The sequence below is a fragment of the Mirounga leonina genome, unplaced genomic scaffold (genome assembly GCF_011800145.1).
Source record: "Mirounga leonina isolate KUSES-001 unplaced genomic scaffold, KU_Mleo_1.0 Mir_197, whole genome shotgun sequence".
NCBI classification, from domain to species: Eukaryota; Metazoa; Chordata; class Mammalia; order Carnivora; family Phocidae; genus Mirounga; species Mirounga leonina.
In genome coordinates this window covers 15,568,286-15,595,480 of record NW_023270494.1, presented here as the reverse complement: position 1 = coordinate 15,595,480, position 27,195 = coordinate 15,568,286, and the positions used below count along the sequence as shown (strand labels likewise).

General features: G+C 50.6%; 1 protein-coding gene across 2 annotated transcripts in view; it reads left to right on the top strand.

Moving 5' to 3' along the window:
• Nucleotides 1-6,048: 6,048 nt before the first annotated feature.
• MRC2 (mannose receptor C type 2) overlaps nt 6,049-27,195 on the top strand; it is a 56,160-nt gene continuing 35,013 nt past the window's right edge. For both annotated transcript variants that reach the window (XM_035026331.1, XM_035026329.1), the window contains exon 1: nt 6,049-6,325. In XM_035026331.1, coding sequence (XP_034882222.1) covers nt 6,199-6,325 — 127 coding nt within the window. In that variant the 5' untranslated portion in view covers nt 6,049-6,198. The remainder of the gene's footprint in view (nt 6,326-27,195) is intronic.

The following is a 27,195-nucleotide window of genomic DNA, read 5'->3' as shown; positions in this document are numbered from 1 at the left end:
TTAGGCTGGGTGCTCACACTCTGAGCTACGATCAGTTCCGTAAGCTTCATGCACCTACTCAAAACACACTGAGAGCCTTCTGTTTAGAATATGCTGGGCTAGGTGCTGTGGCAGGTAAAAAGGTACATCAGACTCGGCTCCTGCTTTAAGGAAGGTTATAATTGAGAAGCTAAATGTAATAAATGAAAGCTGGGAGCTGGTAAATTCTGTAAGAGCAAGATGGGGTCTCTGAGGAGCTGGGAAATGAAGCTGAGATGGGCTTTGGAAGCTGGCAGAATTAAAGAGAATGAGAAGGGGTGGGGGTTTGCCACACAGGGTCCTTCACACTTTCTGGGCTCTCCCATAGAGCATGTTTGCCCCTCCAACACCTCTCCCCCCGCCCCCATGCTCTCTCACACCTCCAGGCCTTTGCAAATACTGTTCACTTGCCTTGGCTGTCTGACCCTCTTTGAAAACTCAGCTCAGGTGTCCCCTGCAGCCTGCCTGTCTCTGGACTGTCACCTCACTTTGTACACGTCTCCCTTATCTCCTGCCTCGTCACGTGTGTGTGCTCAGTTGGCATCATGAGAACCGGCCCCTCAGTGAGCCTAGGGCCTGTTGAAAGAACAAGTAGTTTGGTCTGTTGAAGCATGGGGCCCAGGAGGGGAAGGGATAGGGCTGCACTGGTGGTGGTGAGGGACCTCAGATGTGAGACCCTAGGAAGAAGTTGGGTCTGGTCCGGGAGTGAGCAGATCAGAGCTGGGCAGGGGCAGCCGGGGAGCCTATGTAGCCAGCCAGGCACCCCAGATATTTTTGTTTAATTTGTTTGATGGCAACCCACAGTAAGAAACCCTTAACATCTCAACCCAGTACATATTTCACAGAATAGAAGTTAGCTCATGTGCAATATACTCTGATATTTTCTGTTTAATTTCATTTTTAAAATGCTGGTCACCACCCATTGGAGCCCTAGTCCCCTTATTGCTATGTCACTTGGGGCTCTGGAAGTTCAGGCTATCTTCTTGGAGCTGGGGTGGGATGGTGGGTCAGCTGGATGCAGCCACCTGGCTTCTTTTTTGGTCAGCGGCTCTCTTCCACCACGGCCTCGGGTGGAAAGGATGGATTGGGGAGGTTCCGCGACTGCAAAGCCACCTCCCACCTGTTCTGCTTCCAGGCCAGAATCAGTGAAAGCCACAGAAGGCTGTTGGCTGGGACTGGGCCCCATCTTGCTTTTGGAGGGTCCAGTCTGACACTAGAGAAAACCTCTGCCTGTCCTTCCTGAGTTGGGGAGAGGGAGTTAGGGACCAGGAAACAGCATCAGATGACATCTTGAAGAGGGAGATGCAGAAGCCAGAGCCCTGGACCAGGGTAGGCCTCACTGGCTCAGCCCCACCCTCAGTGCAAGGCTAGGCTCAGAGGAACTGCACCTTCAGGTTGGGAGAGGCCCCTGAGAGCAGACAGGAAGATGTGGCATCCTTCTCCCCCTGGCTCTGGCACCAGCTGGGTAAGGCAGCAGAGGGTTCTGGGAACTAGATCCCATCTAGTTGCAGCTGGTTCTTCAGTGCCGGCCCCACTTCCTTGTGGTCCCTCAGTCTCACCTCTGGTCCTCTCTGGACTCCCTTGGCCAGCTTGCTCCTGACCTGCTAAAGCCTCCCAAGTCGAGACCGGAGCCAGCGAGGATCCTAGAGACATTGGATTTGTGGCCTGGGCTGCAGCCCACAACCTGGACTCGGTTCAGTCCTGAGCTCGCCTGCTCTGAGCTTAGTCCAAGGCCCTGCTGACGGCTGCGGGCCTTCCGTGGTAACTCCACCTGGGAGTCCGCAGCTCCTGGCGAGGGAGTCTGCACAGCCTGCTTCTCTGGAGGGGTCATGAGGTGATTGTCTCTGACCCCTCAAGGAAGGAAAGACTGGGACTTGGAGTCCTTTTAAAGGAACGGTCTCTTCTGATACAGGTGTTGGCCTGAAAGCAAGTGGATTCAAACTCAGTGGCCCTCCGGGGAACAGGGGGGGCCCTCCTTGGTGTTCTCCAACAGAAGGAACCAAACCTTGAACCTTGGGTCTGTCTGAATCCCAAGCCTGCGTTCTTCCTTCCCTCTTCAGCCCATTCCCTTCTGAGATCTTCTGTGCTGCGGACAAGCGGGTAGCTTGTCTTACAAGGACTCAAAGGGCGGATTGCCCAAGTGGAGACCTAAGAGTTTGAGCTGCGGGCAGAGCCCAGGGAGAGGGGAGAGGTGGTGGGAACAGCAGAGATCAGCCCCTGGCTTGGAAAGGCTCAGGGTGAGGAAAATCTCAGATGCCCCTGTGGGTTCACACCCCCTTCTCTAGGTCAGGACTGACCACATCTTTCTATCCTCCTATCCTATGTGGCCATCCAATTGCATTCTTCTTGTCTTGTGTTCTCCTTTCGTAAGTTTTCGTTGTAGGCCTGGCCTGCTGGGGGTGTCCACAGCCTCCACCCCAATGGGTGCCCTCCGGCTGCAGAGGCTGCTGAGCCCCAGAATCAGGGAAGAGGAGACTAAAGCAAGAGGAGCCTGAAGCACAGTGAGTAATGACACCAAAACGTGCAAATCCTGGGGCTCCAGGCCTCCGAAGGCAAGTGACTTGCTCAGGGACACGTAGTGAGAAATGACAACGGGAATTCCAATCCAGCTGCAGCCCCCAGGCCTGGACTCATCCCATCACTTCATGCTTGGCTGTTTATGGGCATGCATTTATGAGCCGGCCTGAGTAAGCACTGAGCTGCTTCTATCTGGATTGGTTCAACTCCAGAATACCAATTTTGTATATCATTGAATATGAGATGTTCAGACAGGGAGCAAGGTTGTATTGTTCTCTCCGGCAAAGGAAAGCACCCAGTGTTGCAGTCCTGATCAAACTGACGTGTGCACCTCTCATGGACAGTGGGGTACTGGGCAAGTAGAGGGGCAGGCAGGCTGGGGGGATAAGAAGTAAGGGAGAGACAGCCTGATGTTCAAGTGGCAAAGGAAGGTGGGAAGCAGGGAGGGGATGAACAGTCCCTGAGCATCTTTATCCAGGGGCTGTGCCTTCTCTTTATACATAACGTTTAATTCTCAGAACAAGGTAGGAATTGTTGCCCTAAACTGTTTGTGAGGAACTCCGTAAACCCACAGTGCCTCTTGCTGGCTAACAGGGTCTGAAGGAGAGCCATTCCTCAGTATCGACTCTACCACAGCAGCTACCAGCCTGGCAAAACTCTCCCAGACCAGGTCACAGACCGTACCAGCTCCCGGCACCTAGCCTGATGCCTGGCTGTTCAGCTGAGCTTTAACAGGAATGGTGAGGAAGCTGTAGGCACAGAGGACACTTGCACTCTGTGGAAGTAGATGAGGGCCTGGGTGCTAGTGAAGGGTCCCTCCGAAAGCCCCAGCCCTCTCAGGACACCCACCACTCCCGCAGACTGGGACCATGTCCCCTTGACAGCTGCTGGTGTGCAGGACCTTTAAGCAGTGGGGGAATGACTGGATTCTCCAGGGAGAATGGCCCAGACGTGGCCCAGCTCTCTGCCCTGCGAGCTCAAGATCTAAGACAGATGGTGGCCGCAGATGTGGGCCCGACAGTCAGCAGAAGACTGTGTAACCCTGACACGCTGGAGCAGGAAGTCTCACGCTCGGCAGAGACTAGGCTAGGGCCTCAGAGACTTGGACAGACATCTGTCCCTGAGAGTGCAATGCACTTGCGCTCCTCAGCCCGAGGGGCCATCTTCTCTGCCTGGAATATGGCAAAAATTGGGTCAGATTTTCCCCACTACATAAAACTCTTCTAGGGCTATGAGTGTTTGCTCACTTTGTTTCCCCAGCAGCTAGCACAGGGCTAGCCATCAGTGGTTGCTGAGTGGGTGAACGAAGAAATGAGAGAGCACCTCCTGTGTACTGGGGGCTCTGTGTACTGTGTAGACCGCACAGTAGTGGACTCTGGACCCACGTGATTCACTGGTGATGTCAGGTAGTTGGCTTCTGCCCTGCGGGTGGGAGGAAATGGTGCGGAAGGGAGATCCAATCCTGTTTCGGAACCTGGAGGGCTCCTTGGGTATCTTGCCTGAGTTCCCTTTCAGAGGAAAGGGGGCCCCTTGGTGAGGACGGTGGCCAGCACATCCAGAGATAAGTGAGCAGAGGGAAGCCTATAAGATGACTTCGAGAAGCATCATCCTGTGATTTGGGCTCTCAAGACGGCAAAAGAGCACTTAGTGAAGCTGGCCAGTTCTCAAACCCTGTAGATAACAGGACTGTGAGAAAGGAGAGGCCAAGAGGATGGTCTGCGAGCCCACCCCAGCACGGCCAAGTCACCCGCAGAGCACTGGGATCCTGGGACATGCCACACCAAGATGTGTCCCATAGGGCAATGAAGCCACAGTGAGTCACCAGAAGGGACTTGGTTCTGTCAGACTGGCCCGAGCCAGCTGTGCAGTGCCAGGGGCTTCCGTGGCCTGGCTCCTAACCATTTTTTAGGGCCAAAGTATGGCTAGTAGGGATCTTTTCCAGGGGTGGACTGTAGGAGATTTCAGTGGGTGCTCACTGCAGCGCCCTGCAGCCTCTGGACTGACATTTGCCAAGAATCTCAGCCCAGTAAAGATACATAGAGCTAAATGAGCATCTCAGGCCCCCGTACCCTTTTTTTTTTTTTTAACATTTTATTTATTTATTTGACAGAGACACAGTGAGATAGGGAACACAAGCAGGGGAGGTGGGAGAGGGAGACGCAGGCTTCCTGCACCTTCCGATGCGGGGCTCTATGCAGGGCTGGGCTAGATGCGGGGCTCGATCCCAGGACCCTGGGGTCATGACCTGAGCGGAAGGCAGACGCTTAACAACTGAGCCACTCAGGTGCCCCTCAGGCCCCTGTACGCTTATTGCAGAGATGGGGAAAAGATTTATCCAAGGCAAGGGTCATTACAAAGGAGGGGAAAAAATTGAGTTTATTTCCAAAAATAACACCGAGGGGGACAGCACAGGAAACAATAAAAATTGTATTACCGTTTCATAGTGTTTCTTATTTGATTACTCGTGGTGGGAGAACGTGAATCTCCTTTGTATTTAGGGTCTCTAAATGTCGCAGTCGGGCTCTGAGCCTATAGATCTCAAGTGACTTTTCCAGAGCCGCTCAGGGAATCAGAGGTAGAGCTGGGGCTAGATTCCAACATCCTGACTCGCAGTCCAGTGCTCTGCACTGCGGTGACCTGTTGCATAATACGAAATAACTGTGGACTGTCTTCCCTTTTAAGAAATTTTCATTTGGTTCTTTGCGACCGGCCAGCAGTACGGTTGCTGGCGAGAGTGAGGATGTCTGCCTGCTGGGACGTTCAGTGCACAGATTTTCCCTTGGATTCTGGATACAGCCCCAACTAGCAAAAGCACTGCACCCCTTTGCTCCAGGGACGCTGGCCCCGGGGTTACGCAAATGCTCAAACAAGACGTGCAAGTGTTTGCGCTCGGCACATGGCAGGGGCCCTTGCCTCCCCCTCCCCCAATCTTCGCCCTGGTGGCCGAGCCCTGGGCTCCGCCCCTCTCCCCCCAGACCGGGGGAGGGGTCCTCCTAGGCGTGGAGGTGGCGGATGCTCGCCGGCTGCAGACGTCCGCAGAAAGGCGGGATACAGGGGGCGCCCGCGGCCCGAGTCTGGCCGCCTGGGTCGGCCGCGCGCCTCCGCCCCACCGGGCCTCGCAACCCAGGTCCCGCCACGCCGAAGTTTGCGGAAACTTTTGCAGTTGCTTCCCCGCCCGCGCCAGCCGGGGAGTTGTGACGCAGCGTCTGGGGCTCCAAGCCCGGACTGAGAAGAGAGGGAAGGCGGGGAGAGGGAGGGCGACGGAGAGCGAGAGAAAGAGCGCACGCCGGGGTCGTCCTCGACCCCGCAGATCCTCCTCTCCGCCTCCCCTTTCTTTCCCCCCTTGGCGCTCTCTCTGCGGCCGCGGCCCCGGCCCCGCGCCTCCTCCCCTTCCCCTCCCACGCTGCCCGCTTCCCTTCCCCTCTGCCCCTCAACCCTCCTCCCGGGTTCTGCGCTCCTCCCTCCGCCCTCCCTCCGCCCGGCCAGCCTCCTTCCCTCCTCCCCTCTTCTCCCCGGGAGGCATCACTTCGTCCCGACCGGAGGAAGACGCGAGCCCCTCGCGGGCGGTCATCAGAGCCCCGCGCCCGCGCTGCCACCGCGCGCCGCGCCCGTGCGCCCTCGGTCCCCGCGTTCCCCAGCGCGGCGCGGCGGCGCGCCGCGGGCATGGGGCCCCGCCGGCCGGCCCCCGCGCCCTGGCCTCGTCACCTGCTGCGCTGCGTCCTGCTCCTCGGGGGTCTGCACCTCGGCCGCCCCGGCGCCCTCGGGGATGCCGCCGCCGCCGCCCTCCCGGGTAAGGCGCTGCCAACTTGGCCAACTTCGGGGGCCGGGCGGGGCGGGGGACGCGCCGGGGAGCGGGCCGCTCTCGACTTTTCCCTCCTTTTTTTTCCCAGAAGCGCGTGTGCGTGTGCGTGCGTGCGTGTGTGTGTGTGTGTGTGTGTGAGACTGGGTTTTTAAAGATCGTCTGCGCTCTTCTGGAAGCGGGGTTGGGGGGAGAGGGGAGGAGGAGCGCGCCTGGAGGTGGGGGAGGACCTGAGTGGAACCAGATGTGGCAGGCGGCGGGGGAGGGGAGCCCGGGGGTCTCGAGCCGCCTCGGAGGAAGAGGGCGGGCTCCGCGAGGACCCCCGCCCCCGCTCCCGGACCACCCGGCGCCCTCGCTGCGCTGGGCCCGGAGACCTGCGTCCGGGGAAACCAGAGGCTCCGTCCGTCCAGGATCTCCCTCTAGGCCGCTCTCCTTGCTTTGCCTCAGGACCCCTGCGTTATGACTGCTTTCGAATTACTCGTCGGGGCTTGTTTGCCCTTCCTGGCATCTCGGGGATGTTTATATTTTCCACACTCGGCCTTCAAGGACAGCTTGTGGCATGTGGCAGCCGCGCTGTTTGAGGGGAGCTCTGTGTGGCAATTTCGTGCCCCCAGGATGCAGCGACAAGCTGGGCGCTGTGTGTGTGTGTGTGTGTGTGTGTGTGTGTGTGTGGTGGGGTGTGTGGGTGGCTCTGACCGAACTGGCACCCCTCCAGTGTAGACAGACCTTGGGCCCCAAAAGAGCTGCTAAAGATGCAAAAATCCAACCAACAAAACAAAAAACCGAAGTTGTGCCTTCTCTTTCTGCTCTTTCAGAGGGTGACAGTGACGTGTGGGGACAGACAGACCCCTCAGCAGGAATCTGAGAGCTAAAGGGAAAGATCCACTTCCGGAGGGGGGGCTGTTGCAGGAGTCAAAGCTGGAACCGCCAGGGAGTGTAGTTATTACAGCCCCAGCGCTGGGCCCAGCTTTGTCTCGCTGGATGTTTAATTTGGGGACGGGGGTGAGTGAAAGGGGACAGTCAGTGCAGTGTTTGCAGTTTTGAGCAAAACCCAAACAGCCCTCTTGAGGGTCCGGGCTCTCTAGCCATGGCCGATGCTCACTCACTTGGCCCGCCCGGCGTGACGTAGAGGACCAAGACACGTATTTGCCCGATTGTGCGGATGGGAGTGGTGGGGTCTGGAGGGACCCATATTCACATCAAGTAGGCGCTCTCCCCCGCTGAACTCCAGACCCACCTGGAGTTGAATGTGAGACGCAAACCAGGCAGCATCGCCCTGCCCTCCGCAGGTCAAGGCACACTGGCTGTCCCCCTGCCTCCCAGCCCTCCTCCTGTGTCTTCTCCTCTGTGAAGGAACTCAGCAGACAGGCAGGGCGGGAGGGCTGGAGGAGGATGGCCATTCCAAGAGCCCCAGAGCACATTTTAAAGCCAGGCCAGGCCCTGGGAGAGTCGTGGCTAGAGTGCTGACTCGGCCCTTTCCCCCATGGAGCTTTTGACAGAGGGAGCTGGAAATGCGTGGTGAGGGGCCCCATCCGGGAGGACGCCTGGAGTGCCCCCTCTGCCTTCTGATTCCCCCCTCTCCTGGCTTCCCCCTCGGGCTGCGTCTCAGGACTTGTAGCCCCCACAGCCTCGGACGGGGCCCCTTTGCAGTGGTATTGCTTTGATCACCCCCATCAGAAGCTTAGGTATGGGCAGGGAGGAAGGCTAGGGGTGCGGCGATGGGAGGATGGCTCCCCACAGCAGCTGTTGAGTAACAGGAGTGAGAAGTTGATACCAGTGCAGTCCCTGCACATCATTGTCCCCTCTGCCCTGAATGCTCCTCCTCGAGGCCGAATTCCTTCCTCGATGCCCCTGTACCTGATGAATTTGGTAGTCCCCGGGGAACAGTTTACTGGATCTTAACAGTCCGGGAAACGCTTGTGGGAGATGGGTTGGGCTTGGCAGGCCAGCGCTGCTGGGGCAGAACTTACCCTGGGGCCTGGGGAGTCTGCAGGTGGCTCTCTGACCACCAGCAGCGGAGCCCCGTGGGATGAGAGTAGGAGGCACCACGGCGCCCCTTGGGGGCGGGGAGGCAGCAGGTTGGCAGCGCCTTGTTTGTGTATGACGGCAGCATCCGTCTCTTCTCCACCTCCATAGGGTGCCCCACAAAGTGTGGCTGGAAGACGTCTTTGTTAACTGCCGCGTTGGTGCTCAAGGCTGAACCAAGTAATTGGGGAGGGTGGAAGTGTAAGCCACATCCTTGGAGAAATGAAACTTGTGTTGGAGGCAGGGGAAAGTGTGTGGGGGACAAAGGGTCACTAGGGCTCTCTGGAGGGAGGTTGGGTGGGACCAGGCTTTGCAGAGGCAGGGACGGGAGCAGAGAGGGAGACCCGGAAGGTGGGCTAGGCTGTCTGGGAATGATGTGGAAGCTTGCTGGGCTGGGGTGGAGAATTCTTGAGTGGGACGGAGGGGAAGCTCAAGTGAAAGGGGAAGCCGGCCAAGTGCCTGGGAGGCCAAAATGGGGGAGCCACTTGCTGGCTGGTGGTGGGAAACCCTTGGGGTTACTGGACAGAGGACTGAGGGGCAGATTGGAAGGAGGGTTGCTGGGAGCCCGCAAGGGATCAGGTATCCAGGTTGAGGAGCGAAAAAACTTTGGGAGATCTTCCTGTGGGGACAGATCCTGCTGTCTAGAGGACAGGGAGGGAGGTGTTCCATTTGAAAGGCAGCTGGTACTTGCTGCCCCCGCCAGTCAGCCAGACACATCGCCTGCACTTCCGGCCCAGCCCCTGGTGAGTCACGGAGTTCAGAGCCTTCTTACTTTTCCCACCCCCAAAACCCGGTCTTCCTTGCTCCAACCCTCTTGTCTTCTGTGGGCTGCCGGGGCCAGGGTGGTGGCTGGCTGAGCTGTGGTTGGCGCTGGGAGCCTGGCCTCCCCCCAGGTTCCCCTGGACAAGGTGAGGGTGCAGGCAGGGGAAGAGGATGCCCGGGTCTTCGTTCCCATCTGTTCTCACGAGAGACCTATTGCCTTTGTGATGCTTGCATGGTACAGTGATTTGGGCTGATGAGATGATGTCAGAAATACCATGAAAGTCTCAGAAGAAGATTCGTGTGGGTTCACCACTCATTTAAGCCCTGTTGCCCCCTGCGAAGGGATGAAGTGGTAACAGCAATGGCCACCATTATTCCTGTGCCAGGCCCCGGGGCCGAGTGCTCCACGGCAACAGCTCTTGTATCTCACAACCCTGGGAGGAGGCCCTTACCACCCATTTTACACACGGGCACTCAGCAGATGCGAGACGTCAAGTCACTTGCTCAAGGCCACACTGCCGTACCACTAGAAGGTAAAAGCAAGATTTGAACTCAGGAGTGGCTACCGAGCCCAAACCCCTCAGTACCAGACCATGCTGCATCTCTGTGACTTAAACAGTGTGAGGGGATGTGTTCGGAAAGGCTGGAAAATCCCGCTTGATGGATTTTTCTCCAATAGCTCTAAGCCCTCTAGAACATCCTCTCGATGTGTCCTCCTCAAAGGAACCCTAGGAAGAGGGTAGAGTGGGCAACCCTCAGTTTATACCCTGGCTGTCAGGGTGCTTGTCTCTGCCCCGGTCCCACTGGGCCCAGGACGCAGGGACCAAGCCCCGTTCAGCGTCCTCAGGATATCTGAGGTGCTCCCTCTGAGGGGGCATCCATAAGCTGGTGACTGAAGGATGGAGGAGGAGCCAGCCCCGGCTCCGCCCCCCAGCATCCATAAGCTGGTGACTGAAGGATGGAGGAGGAGCCAGCCCCGGCTCCGCCCCCCAGCATCCATAAGCTGGTGACTGAAGGATGGAGGAGGAGCCAGCCCCAGCTCCGCCCCCAGCTTCCCAAAGGGCAGGGATTCATAGGTTCATTCATTTGGTTTGATGAGCCTGCCCCGCACTGACAGCAGGGATGAGGGTGGCCTGTTCTGAGCCCACCGCCTGCCTACACCTCCAGTAGGGGGTGGTCCCTGGACTTGGAGGGCCTGGGCATTGCTGACAGGAAGTGTCCCTTCCTGTTCGGTCCTTGGTGAGATGGGAGGGGCCGCTTCCCATGACTGGATCCTATAAATCTGGGCGGGGTGGGCCATGGCAGTGGTGACGCAGCTCTTGGATCTCACCCTGGGCCCTGCCGATCCCCGTTACTCCTCAGCTAGGGGTGGTGTCCGTAAACAGGCAGGCTGGATGAAGGCCGCATCGTGGCATCTGTGACCCCAGGGACCTGCCAGCATCAGCCAGCTAGCTCCAGTCACTTAGAGGACAGATGGGGTTGGCCCCCAAACGTCATGCGTGGGGCCTGATTGGGAACTCCGGGGGTTAGTTCCTTTCCTGCCTTTCTCTGTCCTCTCCTGGCCCCTTTACAGTGCAGAGACCCCTCCCATCCTGCTTGGCAGGACCCGCGCTCTCGGCTTCACCTCAGCCCTGCCCTACCCTCCCCCCGCTTGGTTCCTCTGGTTCTGTTGCTAGATGATGGCTTTGAAATCTCAGCTTCTTTCCAGTTCCCCTGGCCCCCACTCCTTCCCCCGGTCCTCCTTTAGCATGCTCTGCCCCATCTCCCCTGAACTTCCCTGCCGGCCCCCCAGCCCAGGCCTTTGCACACAACTTCCTCTGCCTGGGATGCCCTTCCCTTTTTCCTCCGTGGCCGTCGTTGCCCCTCCTTCCAAGACTCAGGATCCTGAGAAGGACGCAGAGGAGTCCCCGTCACTGCCTCGGGCTCACCTGAGCTAAGGGGAGACAGATACCCAGACGCTGCGTTTAGGGATAAACCCCAGCCTGGAGGAGGGGCCTTCTCTTTATCTCTCTCTCTCTGGGATCACCTCGAGGAGGACAGTGACCAGCTTTTGTCCTGAACTTGGACAAGCACCTTCCTATAGGGAAAAACAATAAGCCAGTTTCCCATCCTTTCAACTGGCATCCTCAGCAAGCGTTTGGAAAGGGAAGCGGTTGTGGTGCTCCCCAGTGTAGACTGAGGCAGGAGCGTGGTGTGGCCAGGAATGTTCCCACCTCCCCTCTGTCCTCCAGAAATGTAAATCAGGACTGAGGTAATGCCACTCACCAGCTGTGTGACCTCGGGCAGAGACTCAATTTTCTTCATTTGTAAAATGGGAAGAATAAAACAATACCCCCTCCTTAGGGATATTGTAAGAATTACACGAAAATGAGATAATATGTGTATGAGATGCATGTCTGGTACAGAGTCATTTTTTAGCAAATAATATTAAATCGTTGCTATTTTTTATTATTATTAGGAAGAGAGAACATGAATTTCAAGGGACTTAAATGTGAAAAAACAGTCCTCAACATACAAAATCCTAACTACAGCAGTTTTGTTGTTTTTTATTTTACTTATTTTTTTGTAACCAGGTTTTATTGTTTTTTGTGTTTTTTTTTTTTTAATTTATTTATTTGTCAGAGAGTGAGAGAGAAAAAGCATAGCAGGGGAAGCTGCAGGCAGAGGGAGAAGCAGGCTCCCTGCTGAGCAAGGAACCTGATGTGGGGCTCGATCCCAGGACCCCGGGATCATGACCCGAGCCGAAGGCAGACGCTTAACCGACTGAGCCACCCAGGCGTCCCTGTTGTTTTTTATTTTAATCGAAGCAGGTCTAACCCCATTACATCTTGGTGACACTTTGTTAACTACTCTAAGTGCCTAAAAATAACCATACTTCTTCCTTTTTCTGAACGCCACTTTAAATCCTAAAGAAAAAATAAAAACCTGTCCTCCACTGTTCTTGCTCCTAAAACCCCTCAACTCCGCACCCTCCCTCTTCACTTCCCTTCATCGTGAAGCTTCTCTAGCTGACCTTCACACGGGAACTGAGGAGTTTCCTAGCCTCTGGACTGTCAGTGTGAAAGCCCAGACGGTTCCAGGCAAACCGTCCAGGCAAACCGGAGCTGCTCCCTGACCGCTGGTCACTGTGGGGTGCTGCCTCCCCCTGGTCGCGGTAGCTAGGCTCCCTAATTACTAATTTCAGTGACCCTCCTCAGGCCTCACCTTGCAGCATGGCGGCTGCTGTTGCTAACCTCAGTGTGAAGAACGCTTGCTCAGCAGAAAACAGACCATACAGAAGTAAAGTGTAAGCAGTTTGAGGTCCTCCCTCCCCTCAGCCCTGGGCTTGTAGTAACCCCTGTCAGTTATTCATGACGTCGTCTCCTGTTTTTTATAATAGGCACACACACACACACAAATACTCCTTTTACACAGAGGGGACCCCATTTTATTCTGTATAATGTGATAAGATAATTTTTATTTTGTTTTTTTAAAAAAGATTTTATTTTTTTTATTTTCTAAGATTTTATTTATTTATTTGAGAGAGAGAGAATGAGAGAGAGCAAGCACATGAGAGGGGGGAGGGTCAGAGGGAGAAGCAGGCTCCCCGCTGAGCAGGGAGCCCGATGCGGGACTCGATCCCGGGACTCCAGGATCATGACCTGAGCCGAAGGCAGTCGCTTAACCAACTGAGCCACCCAGGCGCCCAAAGATTTTATTTATTTGAGAGAGTGAGCATGGGGACTGGGGAGCAGAGGGAGAGGGAGAAGCAGGCCTCCCGCAGAGCAGGGAGCCCGATGCGGGGCTCGATCCCTGGACCCTGGGATCATGACCTGAGCCGAAGGCAGCCGCTTAACCGACTAAGCCACCCAGGCGCCCCCAAATAATTTTTATTTTATAATATTCTTGCATATCTTTCCATGGCAGGCTATAGAGCTGCCGCATCCTTAATAGCACTCAGGATCCCACTGTACGGCTATACACACATCTGCTTTCCTAAGGATGGACACTTTTTTGAAAATTCTTTCTTCCTCTGGCCTTTGTTGCTCATTTTGTGTATGTGGTCTCTGCCTCCTGTCTTCCCTCCATCCTCAGTCCAGAGCCCGCATTGCCGCCCCATTGGCTCCTAAAAGGCAGCTTTCATCCTCCCCAGAACAAAGTCTGAACTTACAGAATTGGGAATTTGAGGCCTTCCGAGTTCGGGTTTGGCCCAGCGAAGCCTCTGCTCATGCTTTTCTCCGGGCCAGGAGCACCTGGTCCCACAGGTCCAAGTCCTACCTCAGACCTGAGTCCTTCCAGTTGCCCTCAGCTGGAAGAATCCTTGCTTTCCAGAGCTCCTGTCGTCACGGCCACCTGCCAGGTGCAGCCACTTCCTCTCTTCCTAGACTCCAGGACAGGCATTTACAGCCCTGCACTGGCCCAGCACAGCGCCTTGGACACAGTGGTATTAGTAAGTACTTATGGAAACAAAAAAAGAGGAAAGAAAGAAAGAGCAAACAAGGGCGCCTGGGTGGCTCAGATGGTTAAGCGTCTGCCTTCGGCTCAGGTCATGATCTCAGGGTCCTGGGATCGAGTCCCGCATCAGGCTCCCTGCTCCTTGGGAGCCTGCTTCTCGCTCTGCCTCTCTCTCTCTCTCATGAATAAATAAATAAAATCTTTAAAAAAAGAAAGAGCAAACAAGTGTTCCAAAGAGCACCCCTCCCGCCCAGTTTTATTGTGGTATAATTGACATATAACATTGTATTAGTTCAAGATATACAGCATAATGATTTGAAATACATATACATTGGAAATGATTGCCCCACTAAGTTCAGTTAACATCCATTACCTCACGTGGCTACAGAGTTTTTTTTTCTTATGATGCAAATTTTTTTTGTAGTAGAAAGGCAATAAGAGTTATCCTTCCAGAGTTTTAGATGATGTCATGATCATGAAAAACATATGCCACTATATTAAAATAAACAGGAAAAAAGTCCAGTGAACTGGAATAAATTCCAGAAGTAGATTTAAACTCATTATAAGAACCTAATGGAAGACAAAACCAGGAACAACACACTAACAAGGAAAACAATCTTTACTTTTAAATGTCACTGGACAACTGGATTACAATTAAAAATTTAATTTCAATTCGTAGCTGATCACAGTGGAGGAACTTCAGATGGCAAGTTGTCGCGTGGAAAGTGCCAAGATCACGAGAAATTGAAGAAATTAACTTTCTTTAAATATGTAATTAAACTAGCAAAACGAGAACACCTAATCTCGGCAGAGCTATGGAGAAACCAATATGTATAACTAGCACACTCTAAATTATAAATTGGTTCAGGGGCACCTGGGTGGCTCAGTCGTTAAGCGTCTGCCTTCGGCTCAGGTCATGATCCCAGGGTCCTGGGTTCGAGCCCCGCATCGGGCTCCCTGCTCAGCAGGAAGCCTGCTTCTCCCTCTCCCACTCCCCCTGCTTGTGTTCCCTCCCTCACTGTGTCTCTCTCTGTCAAATACATGAATAAAAAAAAAAAAAATCTTAAAAAAAAATTATAAATTGGTTCAGTTTTTCAGGATTCAGTCTTTCAGACATTATGTAAGAAACTATACAAGACTTCATATCCTTTGACCTCGTAATTCCATTTTGGGGAATTTATAAGGCATTAATCCCAAGGAGAAAAAAATGCTCATAGTAGTGCTATTTATAGTAGCAAAACAAGCTGGAAACCATTTAAATGCCAGATGATAAGATTATGGCTAAGCAAACTAAGGTATCTTAACACGACGGACAATTTATGTAGCTCTACACGACAAATACACAGCTAATGTCAGTACACAGAAATAAGTCTAACTAGGCAAATTCTCATGACCACAAGGCAATCTTACAAAATCATATACACACACCAGTAACAAGTGGAGAAGCATGTCTGACACAGACATTCATCTTTTCATTCATTCATTTAACTGTTTTGGTTCTGTTTTCCTGAGCACTGAAGTATGCCAGGCATAGTATAGTATTTGGTGCTGAGGATGCCGTGGTGAACATGGCTTCTGCCTTCCCGAAGCTTGTATTTTGAAAGTAATTCCCCCAAAATAGGGAGCAGCATAAATAGAGTCAAATGTTCACTGATTCCATTTTAGGTGTAATTTTTAAGTTCATTAAAAGAAAGATGGAAGGGGCGCCTGGGTGGCTCAGTGGCTTAAGTGTCTGCCTTCGGCTCAGGTTATGATCCCGGGGTCCTGGGATCGAGCCCCACATTGGCCTCCCTGCTCAGCAAGGAGCCTGCTTCTCCCTCTGCTCCTCCCTCCTGCTTGTGCTTGTGCACTCGCGCTCTCTCTCTGACAAATAAATAAATAAAATCTTAAAAAAAAAAAAAGACCCTCTGCCTCTCCACCACCCCCCCACTCTCTCTCTAAAATAAATAAACAAATCTTAAAAAAAAAAAAAAAGGATGGAAGCCATAGACATCTCTGAAATCTCAGACATGGGATCGGGAACCTGTCTGAGAGGAGAGAGAATAGCCCTGAGTGAGACCAGCCTGGGCAAGTAGGAATTCAACTGGAAACAGCCTTATAAGTCAGTCTTGGTTCCCGAGGAAGGATTTTCTGGTATAACCCCAGAGATGCTTAACCTAACTTCTGAAGGCTCTGAGGATATAAGAGCAATGGTGGTTTAGAAAGAGCCTGGAAGCACTGTTTATAATAGCCAAAACAAAAACAAAATGTGCATTGAAAGAAATATGGATGGGGCGCCTGGGTGGCTCAGTTGGTTGAGCGTCCGACTTTCGATTTTGGCTCAGGTCGTGATCTCAGGATGGTCAGATCTAGTCCTGCGTTGGGCTCTGAGTCTGCTTGAGATTCTCTCCCTCTGCCCCTCCCCTGCTGTACTCTCCCTCTCTCTAAAATTAATAAGTAAATCTTAAAAAAAAAGAAATATAAATTACAGGGTGAAATATAATGCAGCAGTGAAACCAGTGAACCTCAGCTACATGTATTATCATGGGTGAATCTTAGAGATATAATATTGAGTGGGGAAAAAAAAATCCCAGAGTACTACTTTGGTATCATACTCTTTATCAAACCATTGGAAAAGCTGAAAAAATAGTGAGCACTCAAATACTCTTACCTAGAGGCACCACCTGTTAACATTTTGCCACATTTGCTTTACCTCACTGTGTGTGTGTGTGTGTGTGTTTCTGTCTGTCTGGTGAAGCTTTGAGTGACATTTCACACCTAAATACTTCATCATGTATCAACTAAAAATGAAGACATTCTCCTTTATAACCATAGTACCATAATGACATTCAAGAAATACAGCATACAACAATTCTTTTTCTAATATGCAGTCCATGTTTGGATTTCTCTAGTTGTCCCAATAATACCCCTTTTCAGCTGTTTTTTGTTTTTGTTTTTGTTTTGTTAAGGTCCAGGATCCAATTCAGTGGCCTGTCTTTTCAATCTCCTTTATTTTACAATAGTTACTTGGTCTTTTTGTCTTTTACAGTATTGCATTTTTGATGACTTCAGGCCAGTTGTTTTGTAGAATGTCCACAGTCTATATTTGTCTGATGTTCACTCAATACATTCATGTTAAACATTTTTGGAAAGAAACGTACATGGGTGATGCTGTGTCCTTTCCATTGTATCACATTAAGTAGGTTTGTTCCCCTATTGGTAATGCTAACTTGGTCACTTGGTTCAGGTTGTTTACCAGATCTCCCCACTAAAAAGATAAAAGATACCTTTTCCTCTTTGTATTTAGTAGATAATCTAAGGAATTTCAACTAAACCAAGGAAAGGAACACCTAAAAAGCAAAGTTGTTCACAGCAGCATTATTCCTAATGACCCCAAACTGAAATCCAGCCCCAACTGAAAACTACCCAAATGCCCATCAATAGTAGAAGGGATAAATTATGGTAGCTCCACCCAAGTGAATAGTATAGAGCAATAAGGGGCGCCTGGGTGGCTCAGTCAGTTAAAATGTTGGCCCTCAGCGGACTCCTTGATCCTGGAGTCCCAGGATAGAGCCCCACCTCCCGCTCCCTGCTCAGTAGGGAGTCTGCTTCTCCCTCTCCCTCTGCCCCTCTCCCCACTCATGCGCGCATAGTCTCTCTCTCTCTCTCTCAATTAAATAAAAATAAAATCTTTCGAGCAATGAATGAGAATGAACAATCCACAACTACATGCAACAATGTGGATGAAGCTCACAAACACTGAGCCAGATGCAAGGGAGCTCATGCCATATTATCCCATCAATATAAAATATAAGAAAGAGGCAAAACTGATCTATTCTGTTCGAAATCAGGAGAATGGTTACCATTAGCGAGAGAAGTTGTGACCAGAAAGGGTCTTAAATAGAATTTAAAAAGAACAATGACCAGGGAAGAGAGATCTGTTAATGTATATGGCAAGAAGCTCATATAAGCCAATGAGGAAAAACACATTTTCAGGCATCTAAAATCAGAATAGGTAAGACCGCAAAGGCTGTGAGCAGAGTTCACAAAGAAGACGAGTAGCAATGTCTAATAAGCCTGTGGAACATGTTTAAAATTCCACGCCTGAAAATAGTGCCAACAAAGACTGATGTAACGTGTTTAATGTAACATTATTTATCATTATGGAAATCTCTTTATAAGTTGAAGGCTATTAATAATGAATAAATGAAATGTGGTATATCGCCGCATGGAATATCCTACAGCCATTAAAATGGCTTTTACAAAAGTTTTTGGAGACAGAAAAATCCTTTTGCTGAAATATTAAGTACAAGATTCAAAAACGTGTGTATAGATGTGTGATGTATCTGCATATGTAATATGTACATGTACACGTATGTATATTTATAATATATACATATACATGAACACGTATTTTGATTGTATAGACATTGTTAGAAAAGTTACATCAAAATTTAACAGAAGTTATAGGTCATATTCTACTGTGCTATACTACATTGTGTTATATAATATCTAACAGGGGTGATTATAGATAAGGCCTTTTTTTCTTTGAACACGGCTGCATTCTCAGCAACGAGAGACCGGGCAACTTTCTCCTCGCCTAACCACGTGACGCCAGCAGCACTTCCCCCCGCCGCCCCGACTCCCATCACGTAACTGGGCCGAGCCCGCGGCACGTGACCCGACGGAGCCAATCAGAGGCTCCGGGGGCGGTCCTTTCCCGGCGGCCGGGCGCCAAGGGAGTTCTGTGGGGCTGCTGTTCGCCGGGCGGAGATTGCCTGGCTCTGCCAGGCGGGAGGGGAGCTGGGGAGCGGGGTGCGCGGCCCTGGGGACTGAGACCCTGGCTGCAGTTCTCCCCCGCCGCTGCTCGCACGCCCCTCCCCCCCCTTTTTAAGCGACAGTTTGGAGTCGGGCCTTCGCACTTTGCGGGCGGAGAGGGCTGGCGGGCGGGGGAGCCTCGGCCCCAGGGCGGGTTGCCTCCGCCCCGGCAGGGTCGCGGTGCGGCGGTGGGGAGCCATCTCGACGCTCTTCTCGTCCGCAACCCTCCAAACGCGAGCCTGCGCCTCTTCCCCTTGCGCTTAGCCGTCGGGTGTTTACAGAAGGGGCAGGGGCAGAGAGAACCTGTTGAAGAGCGGGACACAGAACTCTATAAGCACCCAGTAGGAATACGTATGTCCCAGACTGCAGAGCAGATCAGAAAGGCGCCTAAGCTAGGGGGCAGGCTTTTGGGAGGGTTTCTGCTTTTTAAAAATTTTTCTGCTTTTTAAAAAGTTTTCTGCTTTTTAAAAATTTTTCTGCTTTTTAAAAATTTTTCTGCTTTTTAAAATGTTTCTATATAACTGCAACAAATGGAGACCACACTAATATTTACTAAGCGCATAAAGTCTGTCAGAGTCAGTGTTGGGCAATTCCACGAATACTCTTAAGCCTCCCATTCCTCCTTTTCACAGATAAGGAAATTGAGCCAGAGAAAGTTAGGGCCAGGATTACATAGATGGTGAGTGGCAAAGCCAGGGATGCAATGCGGGCCTGTTTGGTTCCCTCCATGGTCTTCTTTTGTTTTATAAATAAATAAGTGTTGATTAAAATATAATGAACATTTGTGAACCCACCACCTAATCCAAGACAGAACAGTCCAATTCTTCTATCTAGCTACGTGCTTCTCCTGTCTTCCTCCTCCTTCCCACCAACCCAATCTCTGTCCTGAATCTTGTTTTTAAAATTTTTAATTCTTTTTTTTTTTTTTAAGATTTTATTCATTTATTTGACAGAGAGAGACACAGCGAGAGAGGGAACACAAGCAGGGGGAGCGGGAGAGGGAGAAGCAGGCTTCCTGTGGAGCAGGGAACCTGATGCGGGGCTCGATCCCAGGACCCTGGGACCATGACCTGAGCCGAAGGCAGACGCTTAAAGACTGAGCCACCCAGGCGCCCCTAATTCTTTTTTTTTTTTAAGATTTTATTTATTTATTTGAGAAAGTGAGAGAGCACAAACAGAGGGAGAATGATAGGGGGAGAGGGAGAAGCAGACTCCCTGCTATGCAAGGAGCCTGATGCAGGATTCCATCCCAGGGTCCTGGGATCGTGACCAGAGCCGAAGGCAGATGCCCAACCGACTGAGCCACCCAGGCACCCATAAAATTTTTAATTCTTTAAATATAAGTACAGGAAAATAAACATATGAATGTTCAGTTCAATGAGTTTTCACAAACTGAACACACCCATGTAACCAGGGCTCAGATCCAGCAAATAAGAACATTACCAGTGTTCCAAGTGCTTTTAAGATGTTCCATAGCCTAATTAGACATGGATTTTGTGTGTGTGTGTGTGTGTGTGTGTGTGTGTGTGTGAACTGTGTTCATATCCTTGATCATCTTATCGCTTCAGATCTTAGTGGTTTAAAATTATCAGGGTTTCTATATTTTTCTAACTGATTTATATAAGCTTTTTGACATATTTGTTACAAATATCTTCCCTTTTGTTTTTCAGTTAAAATTTTGATTTGGGGGGCACCTGGCTGGCTCGGTAGGTGGAGCATGTCCTGGAGGGTTGTGAGCCCCAGGTTGGATGTAGAGATTACTTAAAAAATCTTTAAAAAAAAAATTTTTTTTTTTTTTTAATTTGGGAAATGTCTCTTTAATCTTCCCGCCCTCCACACACTTGGTCTTTTAGTAAGGTATAGAAAGCCTTTTGGGGTCAGATTGGGTTCTTCCCTTCAGGGGAAGGCTCATGATGACCACTTTGAGGTCCCCCCATCTTTTCTGTTTGACTAATCCTCCTTCCTTCCCTAGCCCCTCAGCAGCACATCTAAACTTGTGGGAATCTTCAGTTAGTGAACGTAAATGAGGCTGCAAAAAAGATGAGGTTCCATACATATTTTTTCAAGATAAGAATACATTTTCAGGGAGCCTGGCTGGCTGAGTCGGCAGAGCAGGCGACTCTTGATCTCCACATCATGAGTTCGAGCCCCACATTGGGCGTAGAGATTACTTTAAAAAATACATTTTCATGATTGTAAAAACCGCAGTTATTTATAGCACACAATCAAATAATAGGAAAAGTTACCAAAAAAGAAAAATTACCTGAAACCTCATCACTAAGAAAACCACTGTTAACATTTTGGAGAATATCCTTCCAAATTGCCTCTCCTCAGGGGTGCCTGGGTGGTTCAGTTGGTTGAGGGTCTGACTCTTGGTTTTGGCTAGGGGTCATAATCTCAGCGTTGTGAGATTGAGCCCTGCATGGGGCTCTGCGCTCAGCACGGAGTTTGCTTGTCCCTCTCCCTCTGCTCCTCCCCCTGCTGGCATGAGTTCTCTCTCTCTCGCTCTCTCTCTCTCAAATAAATAAACAAAATCTAAAAAAAACCCCCAAAACTTCAAATCGCCTCTCCTCCCTCTCCCTCTTCCTCTATGAGACTTGGCATAAATGTTTTCATATTGTTTTGGAACGTGCTTTCATGTGCCAATACGTCATCAATGTATTTCCACCCAACATTTCTGTTGGTTGGGTAGGATTCCATTGTATGGATGTACCATAACTTATCCCTTGTTGGACAACATTTGGGTCATTTCTCATTTCACTGTTAATAGATACCCCTGTATGCATCTTAGCACATTGGACCTGCAAACTGATGGGGATCCTGACGCAGGGTGAGAAGGTGGCTTCATTGGCATCAATTTAATGCCTCTGGGCTCACCCAGCTTCTTTGTTGTTAGGGGTCTCTGCTCCTTGGCACATGACTAGGTGTGCAGTCTCTCCCATCTATAGACTCTCTCGAGGAGCATCTCTTCTGGTTCATTCCTTTAATCTCCCTTTCCAGATGGGCTGAATTTAGTGTAGAACTCTGCACATATAAGTTGAGGTCACTTCGGGTTAAGTTTGAAACAAAGGACAGATAGACACACACACACACACTATCTTATTTATTTATTTATTTTTAAAATATTTTATTTATTTGAGAGAGAGAGATCATGAAAGAGAGATCATGAGCAGGGGGGAGGGGTAGAGGGAGAAGCAGACTCCCCACTGAGCAGGGAGCCCGATGTGGGACTCTATCCCAGGACCCTGGGATCATGACCTGAGCCAAAGGCAGATGCTTAGCTGACTGAGCCACCCAGGTGCCCTCTATCTTTTTTAAATTAGCAAATATGTTCATTGTAGAAAATGCAAAGAAGAGAAAAAAACAATCACCAGCTATCCCATAAGTCAGTGATAAGCACTGTTGACACTTAAGTGTATACAGTGGTTCTAGAACTCTGGTGTGCCTGGGAATCTCATTTACAATCCAGATACTCCTTTACCCTGAGGTTCTAATTCAGTAGGTCTGTTGCTGGGCCTGGGCACTTGCATTGCTCCTCAGGCAACTTGGACACTCAAGTTTAAGAACAAGAAAGCAAAAATGTTGTTCCAGACTAAACTTGATTTAAAAGGAAATAGAATTGAGGTCATATTATACATTTGGGTTCTTTAAAAAACATTTACGTAATCTCTACACCCAATGTGGGGCTTGAACTAACGACCCCGAGTCAAGAGTCACATGCTCTTCTGACTGAGCCAGCCAGGTGCCCCGCATTAGGTTTTGGTTTAATTAAAATGTGAACCTCTATCCATGTCTAAATACTCTTTTAAAAATGTATTTCTGTTGTCTGCATAGTGTTCCATTGCATGAGGGTGTTTAGGGTTACTCAGTACCATGTTGTTGGACATTCCCTCCAGTCATTACTGTTGCAAATAACTCTGTGTGGTTAAATCTTTGCATAGATTCCTAATTATTTCCTTTTTTTTTTTTTTTAAGATTTATTTATTTGACAGAGAGAGACACAGCAAGAGAGGGAACACAAGCAGGGGGAGCGGGAGAGGGAGAAGCAGGCTTCCCACCGAGCAGGGAGCCCGATACGGGCCTCCATCCCAGGACCCTGGGATCATGACCCGAGCCGAAGGCAGATGCTCAACCGACTGAGCCACCCAGGCGCCCCAGATTCCTAATTATTTCCTTAAGTTAAATTCCTATGAAGTGAGTTCTGGGGTCAAAGCGTTTGTTCTTTCGAAAGCTTTTTGTTTGTTTTTTAAGATTTTATTTATGAGAGAGAGAGCGCTCACGAACGAGAGAGCACAAGCAGGGGGAGCGGCAGAGGGAGAGGGAGAAGTATGCTCCCCACTGAGCAGGGAGCCTGACACGGGACTTGATTCCAGGACTGTGAGATCATGACCTGAGCCGAAGGCAGACATTTAACCGCTTAACCTACTGAGCCACCCAGGTGCCCATGAAAGCTTTTGATATACGTTGCGAAATTCTCCTCCAGGGAAGCTGCCCTCCTACTACTATGTAGGTTGCTACTACTACCACGAGCTCACTTTTTGCTGAGTAGGCCCGTGAGGTCTTTCCATCCGTGGTCTCAACCGGTCCTGCCAGCTCCCTGGTGGGCAGCCCCCAGCATGGCTCCTGGCACACGCTAACCATTTCTCCACTGAACAGATGACAACACGGAGGGATGAAGAGGTCAGATGACTAGTCTGAGAGCAGGAATTCAAAGCCAGCCTTGTACCTAGAACCTGAGATCTTTTTTTTTTTTAAGATTTTATTTATTTATTTGAGACAGAGAGAAAGAGAGAGACAGAGAGCACATGAGAGGGGGGAGGGTCAGAGGGAGAAGCAGACTTCCCGCCGAGCAGGGAGCCCGATGCGGGACTCGATCCCGGGACTCCAGGATCATGACCTGAGCCGAAGGCAGTCGCTTAACCAACTGAGCCACCCAGGCGCCCTCGAATCTGAGATCTCTTAACCACGCCATGATTTTCAGTTAATATCAGAGAGTGATGGTTGTGGGAGCAGTACTTTTTTTATATGGTTCTAAAAAAATGTATGAAAGAAATCAGGAAAAGGGAGTGAATGGGTGGGGGAAGAGAGGTAATTTGAGGGGCCCGGCACAGGCATTCCTTTGTAGGTCAGGTCCAGTGTGTTATTGCGGGTCTGGGTGATGTCGCAAATGGTGGTGGCGGTAGTGGGGTGTTGTGTATGTGACCCTTTGTGTCTGTCCCGGGCAAAGCAAGTTAAATTCACAAACATTGAGCACTGAATCAGGTTCTGTAGGAAAAACAGAAAGATTTGATTTCTTCAGAGGTCTTCAGATCCCCTGTGTCTCCCTTCCCTCAGTTTTATTTGCCCTGGAAACATTGTGATAATATAATCGAAAGTTACGCATAATCCCAGCCTCCTGACACAACAAAGAATTGTGTGTTTCCTTTATTCCCTTCTGTTCATTGTCCATATGTAGATCTGTTGTGGTTTTTTTAAGATTTTATCTATTTACTTGACAGAGAGCAAGCAAGCACAAGCAGGGGGAGGGGCAGAGGGAGAGGCAGACTCCCCGCTGAGCAGGGAGCCGGATGTGGGGCTCAATCCCAGGACCCTGGAATCATGACCTGAGCCGAAGGCAGACACTCAAACCAACTGAGCCACCCAGGCGCCCTGTAGATCTGTTTTCAAGGAGGGTATAATTTAGAGGAGTTAAACCCTTACCCATAGGACATAGTGCAGCTTGCTTTCCCCTCCCCTGGTCCAGCTGAATTCAACAGACACATATGGAACACCTGTTGTATGCCCCACACCGGGGAGACACATAGATCAGACACAGCTCCTGTGCTCAAGGAACTGGTTAAAGGGGGAGACAGACCCTGAAAGAATTCTGTCAGTATTCCATTGACCTCACCCCGGAGATCTCCCCAGGAGTCTGTGAAGAGGCAGGGAGGGTGTTTTATAATTCAGTTTACAGGTAAGAAAACAGGGTCCCCTAAGGTCATTTAGATTGTAATGGCAGAATCAGAACCTGAACTCCCAGGCTAAATCTGAGATTCCCTGTCCTCGTCTCCTTCTTGTAGGTAAGGGGGCCACATGGCTGCACGACTGCCGGAGCCCCAGAGGGGGTCCCACGCAGACTCTGTCCTCCTGTCCCAGCATCTGCCAGGCCAAGTGGTGTGGGTGCTACCCCACCTCCTTCCACACTCTCCCTCCCAGCTGCCTGTTTTGTGACCTCATTTTCCCTTTACAACTGCCCTTGGAGTTTATTTCTGCAGAGCCAGAAGGCGGCGGGGAGCAGAGCGCACCCCAAGCTGCCCCAGCTCTCCCAGAGATCCCCCCACTTTGTCCTGGCACACTCTGCACGGCCTCTTCTACCTGCTTCTCCCTTCCAGGCATACCTGGGGTGGGGTCCAAAAGTTCAGAGGCCAGAAGCAAATGGTGGTTGCCAGGGCACCCATGGGAACAGGGGGGGAGGATTCCACATCTGGACTGTGAATTTATTTTTCTTTTAATTCAGTTGAAGCCCAGCTCAAACACTCGAGTCCTTGGCCTTACTTCCTCTTATCGTTTCCTCTCATCCAGATAGCAGTGTCTGCTAAGCCCAGTTCCCAGGCTCTCTGCTGTGAAACAAACAGATTCCTGAGCTCACAGCCCCAGTCAGGGCTGAAGCTCTTGCTTAAATATCAAAAAAATAATAACGACCTTCCGTTACTGAGTGCTTACCAGGTACAGAGCATCTTCAAGCATTTTCTTGCTTAATCCTCCCAGAAACCCAGGAGAGGGGTTTCATTCGTGTCCCCCGCCAAAGCAAGGCCCACAGAAGTGAGGCAGCCAGCCCCAGGGCCTGCACAGGGACTTGAAGCTGGGTGGGTGCAGAGTCCAGAGCTCCCCTCCCAGCCCTTCCACTGTGGCGCCTTCGCGCTTAGAAGCTGTAAGGGGCGCCTGGGTGGCTCAGTCGTTAAGCGTCTGCCTTCGGCTCAGGTCATGTGGGATCGAGCCCCGCATCAGGCTCCCTGTTCCACGCAGGAAGCCTGCTTCTCCTTCTCCTGCTTCCCCTGCTTGTGTTCCCTCTCTCGCTGTGTCTCTCTCTGTCAAATAAATAAATAAAATCTTCAAAAAAAGAAAAAAAGGTGTGAGTAAGTTCCTATTGGCCTGTCACTGCAGAAGTCAGCAAGTGCTTACTCTTCGGCATATAGTTTTAGGGAGATCCTGAAGGTTCCCAAGCAAAAAAGATTCTAAATTCAGTTAACTTTAAAGAGTGCCATGCTTTGCTTTTAGAACCAAACAAGTCAATCCTGGATGTTGCCATGTCAGAAGGTCAGGAAATTGCCAGTGAGGAGAAGGAAAGCTTGTTATGAAACGTGTCATGATTTCTCAGAGTCATGTTGTGCTACGCTTCAGAAATGTCTCCTGAAAGGAATGTCACAGGGACAGTGTGGTTGATGTGGAGCCTCATATAGAGGACCCTCCCCCCTTTTTATTTTTGGTTCTGAACTAGGCACAGCTCTCTGGTCTTTTTTTTTTTTTTTTTTTTTGAGATTTCGTTTATTTATTTGACAGAGAGAGACACAGTGAGAGAGAGAGCACAAGCAGGGGGAGTGGGAGAGGGAGAAGCAGCCTTCCTGCTGAGCAAGGGAGCCCGATGCGGGGCTCGATCCCAGGACCCTGGGATCATGACCTGAGCCGAAGGCAGACACTCAACGACTGAGCCACCCAGGCACCCCTCTCTGGTCATTCTTAATAGAGACCATAATGTTTCTCCTCTCTGATGAAAACAGTTGTACAAGCACAATAATATATGGCCACTCTCATCCCACCTCAGTGCTGGGATGGAGGCTGGGGGGTTTGCAAGAGGGATGGGTGGGGACTGTGGCAAGCTAGCGAGTCCCCTCCCAGGTGGGCAGCTCCACCCACCCGTGGGGACTGGCTGCCTGTGGGCACACTGGCTCAGTGTTGCCAGGCCTCCCAGGGTTTTCAAGAGAAGCTGGAAATCCAGATTTTTATGTGACATCTCTTGAGTTTTGTTTTTTTTTTTTTTTAGATTTTATTTATTTGACAGAGAGAGACACAGTGAGAGAGGAAACACAAGCAGGGGGAGTGGGAGAGGGAGAAGCAGGCTTCCCACCGAGCAGGGAGCCTGATGCGGGGCTCGATCCTAGGACCCTGGGATCATGACCTGAGCCGAAGGCAGACGCTTAACAGCTGAGCCACACAAGTGCCCCGGCATCTCTTGAGTTTTAAGGGTTGGGTCACTTTTCTTTCACACACTGTGAAGGCCAAATATAACCCACCTGTGGGTTATCAATTTAAAGCACCTGGAATAGTTGTTTGGCGCTGAGCTCTGCATCTGGGCTCCCATCTGAGCTCTGTCCCTTACCAGCTGTGTTATCAAGATGTTTGCTCTCTCATTTAATACCTCGTTTTCCTCATCTGGCAAGTGGAGATGGGAATTTTAAACCTACTTCTGAGGGTCGCTATGAGGATTAACGAGAAAGGCTTGGAAACCAGCACCTGGTACCTAGCAAAACGCTAACTTTGACACTTTGATACTTTTACACATCATTATCTGTGTCTCTTTCTGTAAGTGCAGGGTGACCTTATGTCCTAGTTTGCCCAAGACTGGTCTGGTTCAAGCTCGTTGCGCTGGTGTAATTATGACGAACTCCCCTTTTCATTCTCAATCTTCGACAATAAATTACACGGTCATCCTATGTAAGCAAATACTGGCATTGTGCCATTTAGGACTTTAACAAGTTTTAGTTCCAATGAAAAGGTCATGGTTCCAGTCGCATTTGGATCATTGGACAAGTCAGCGAAGCTTTCCATGTTTCTGCTTCCACATTCTTGTCAAAGGTTCAGAAAAC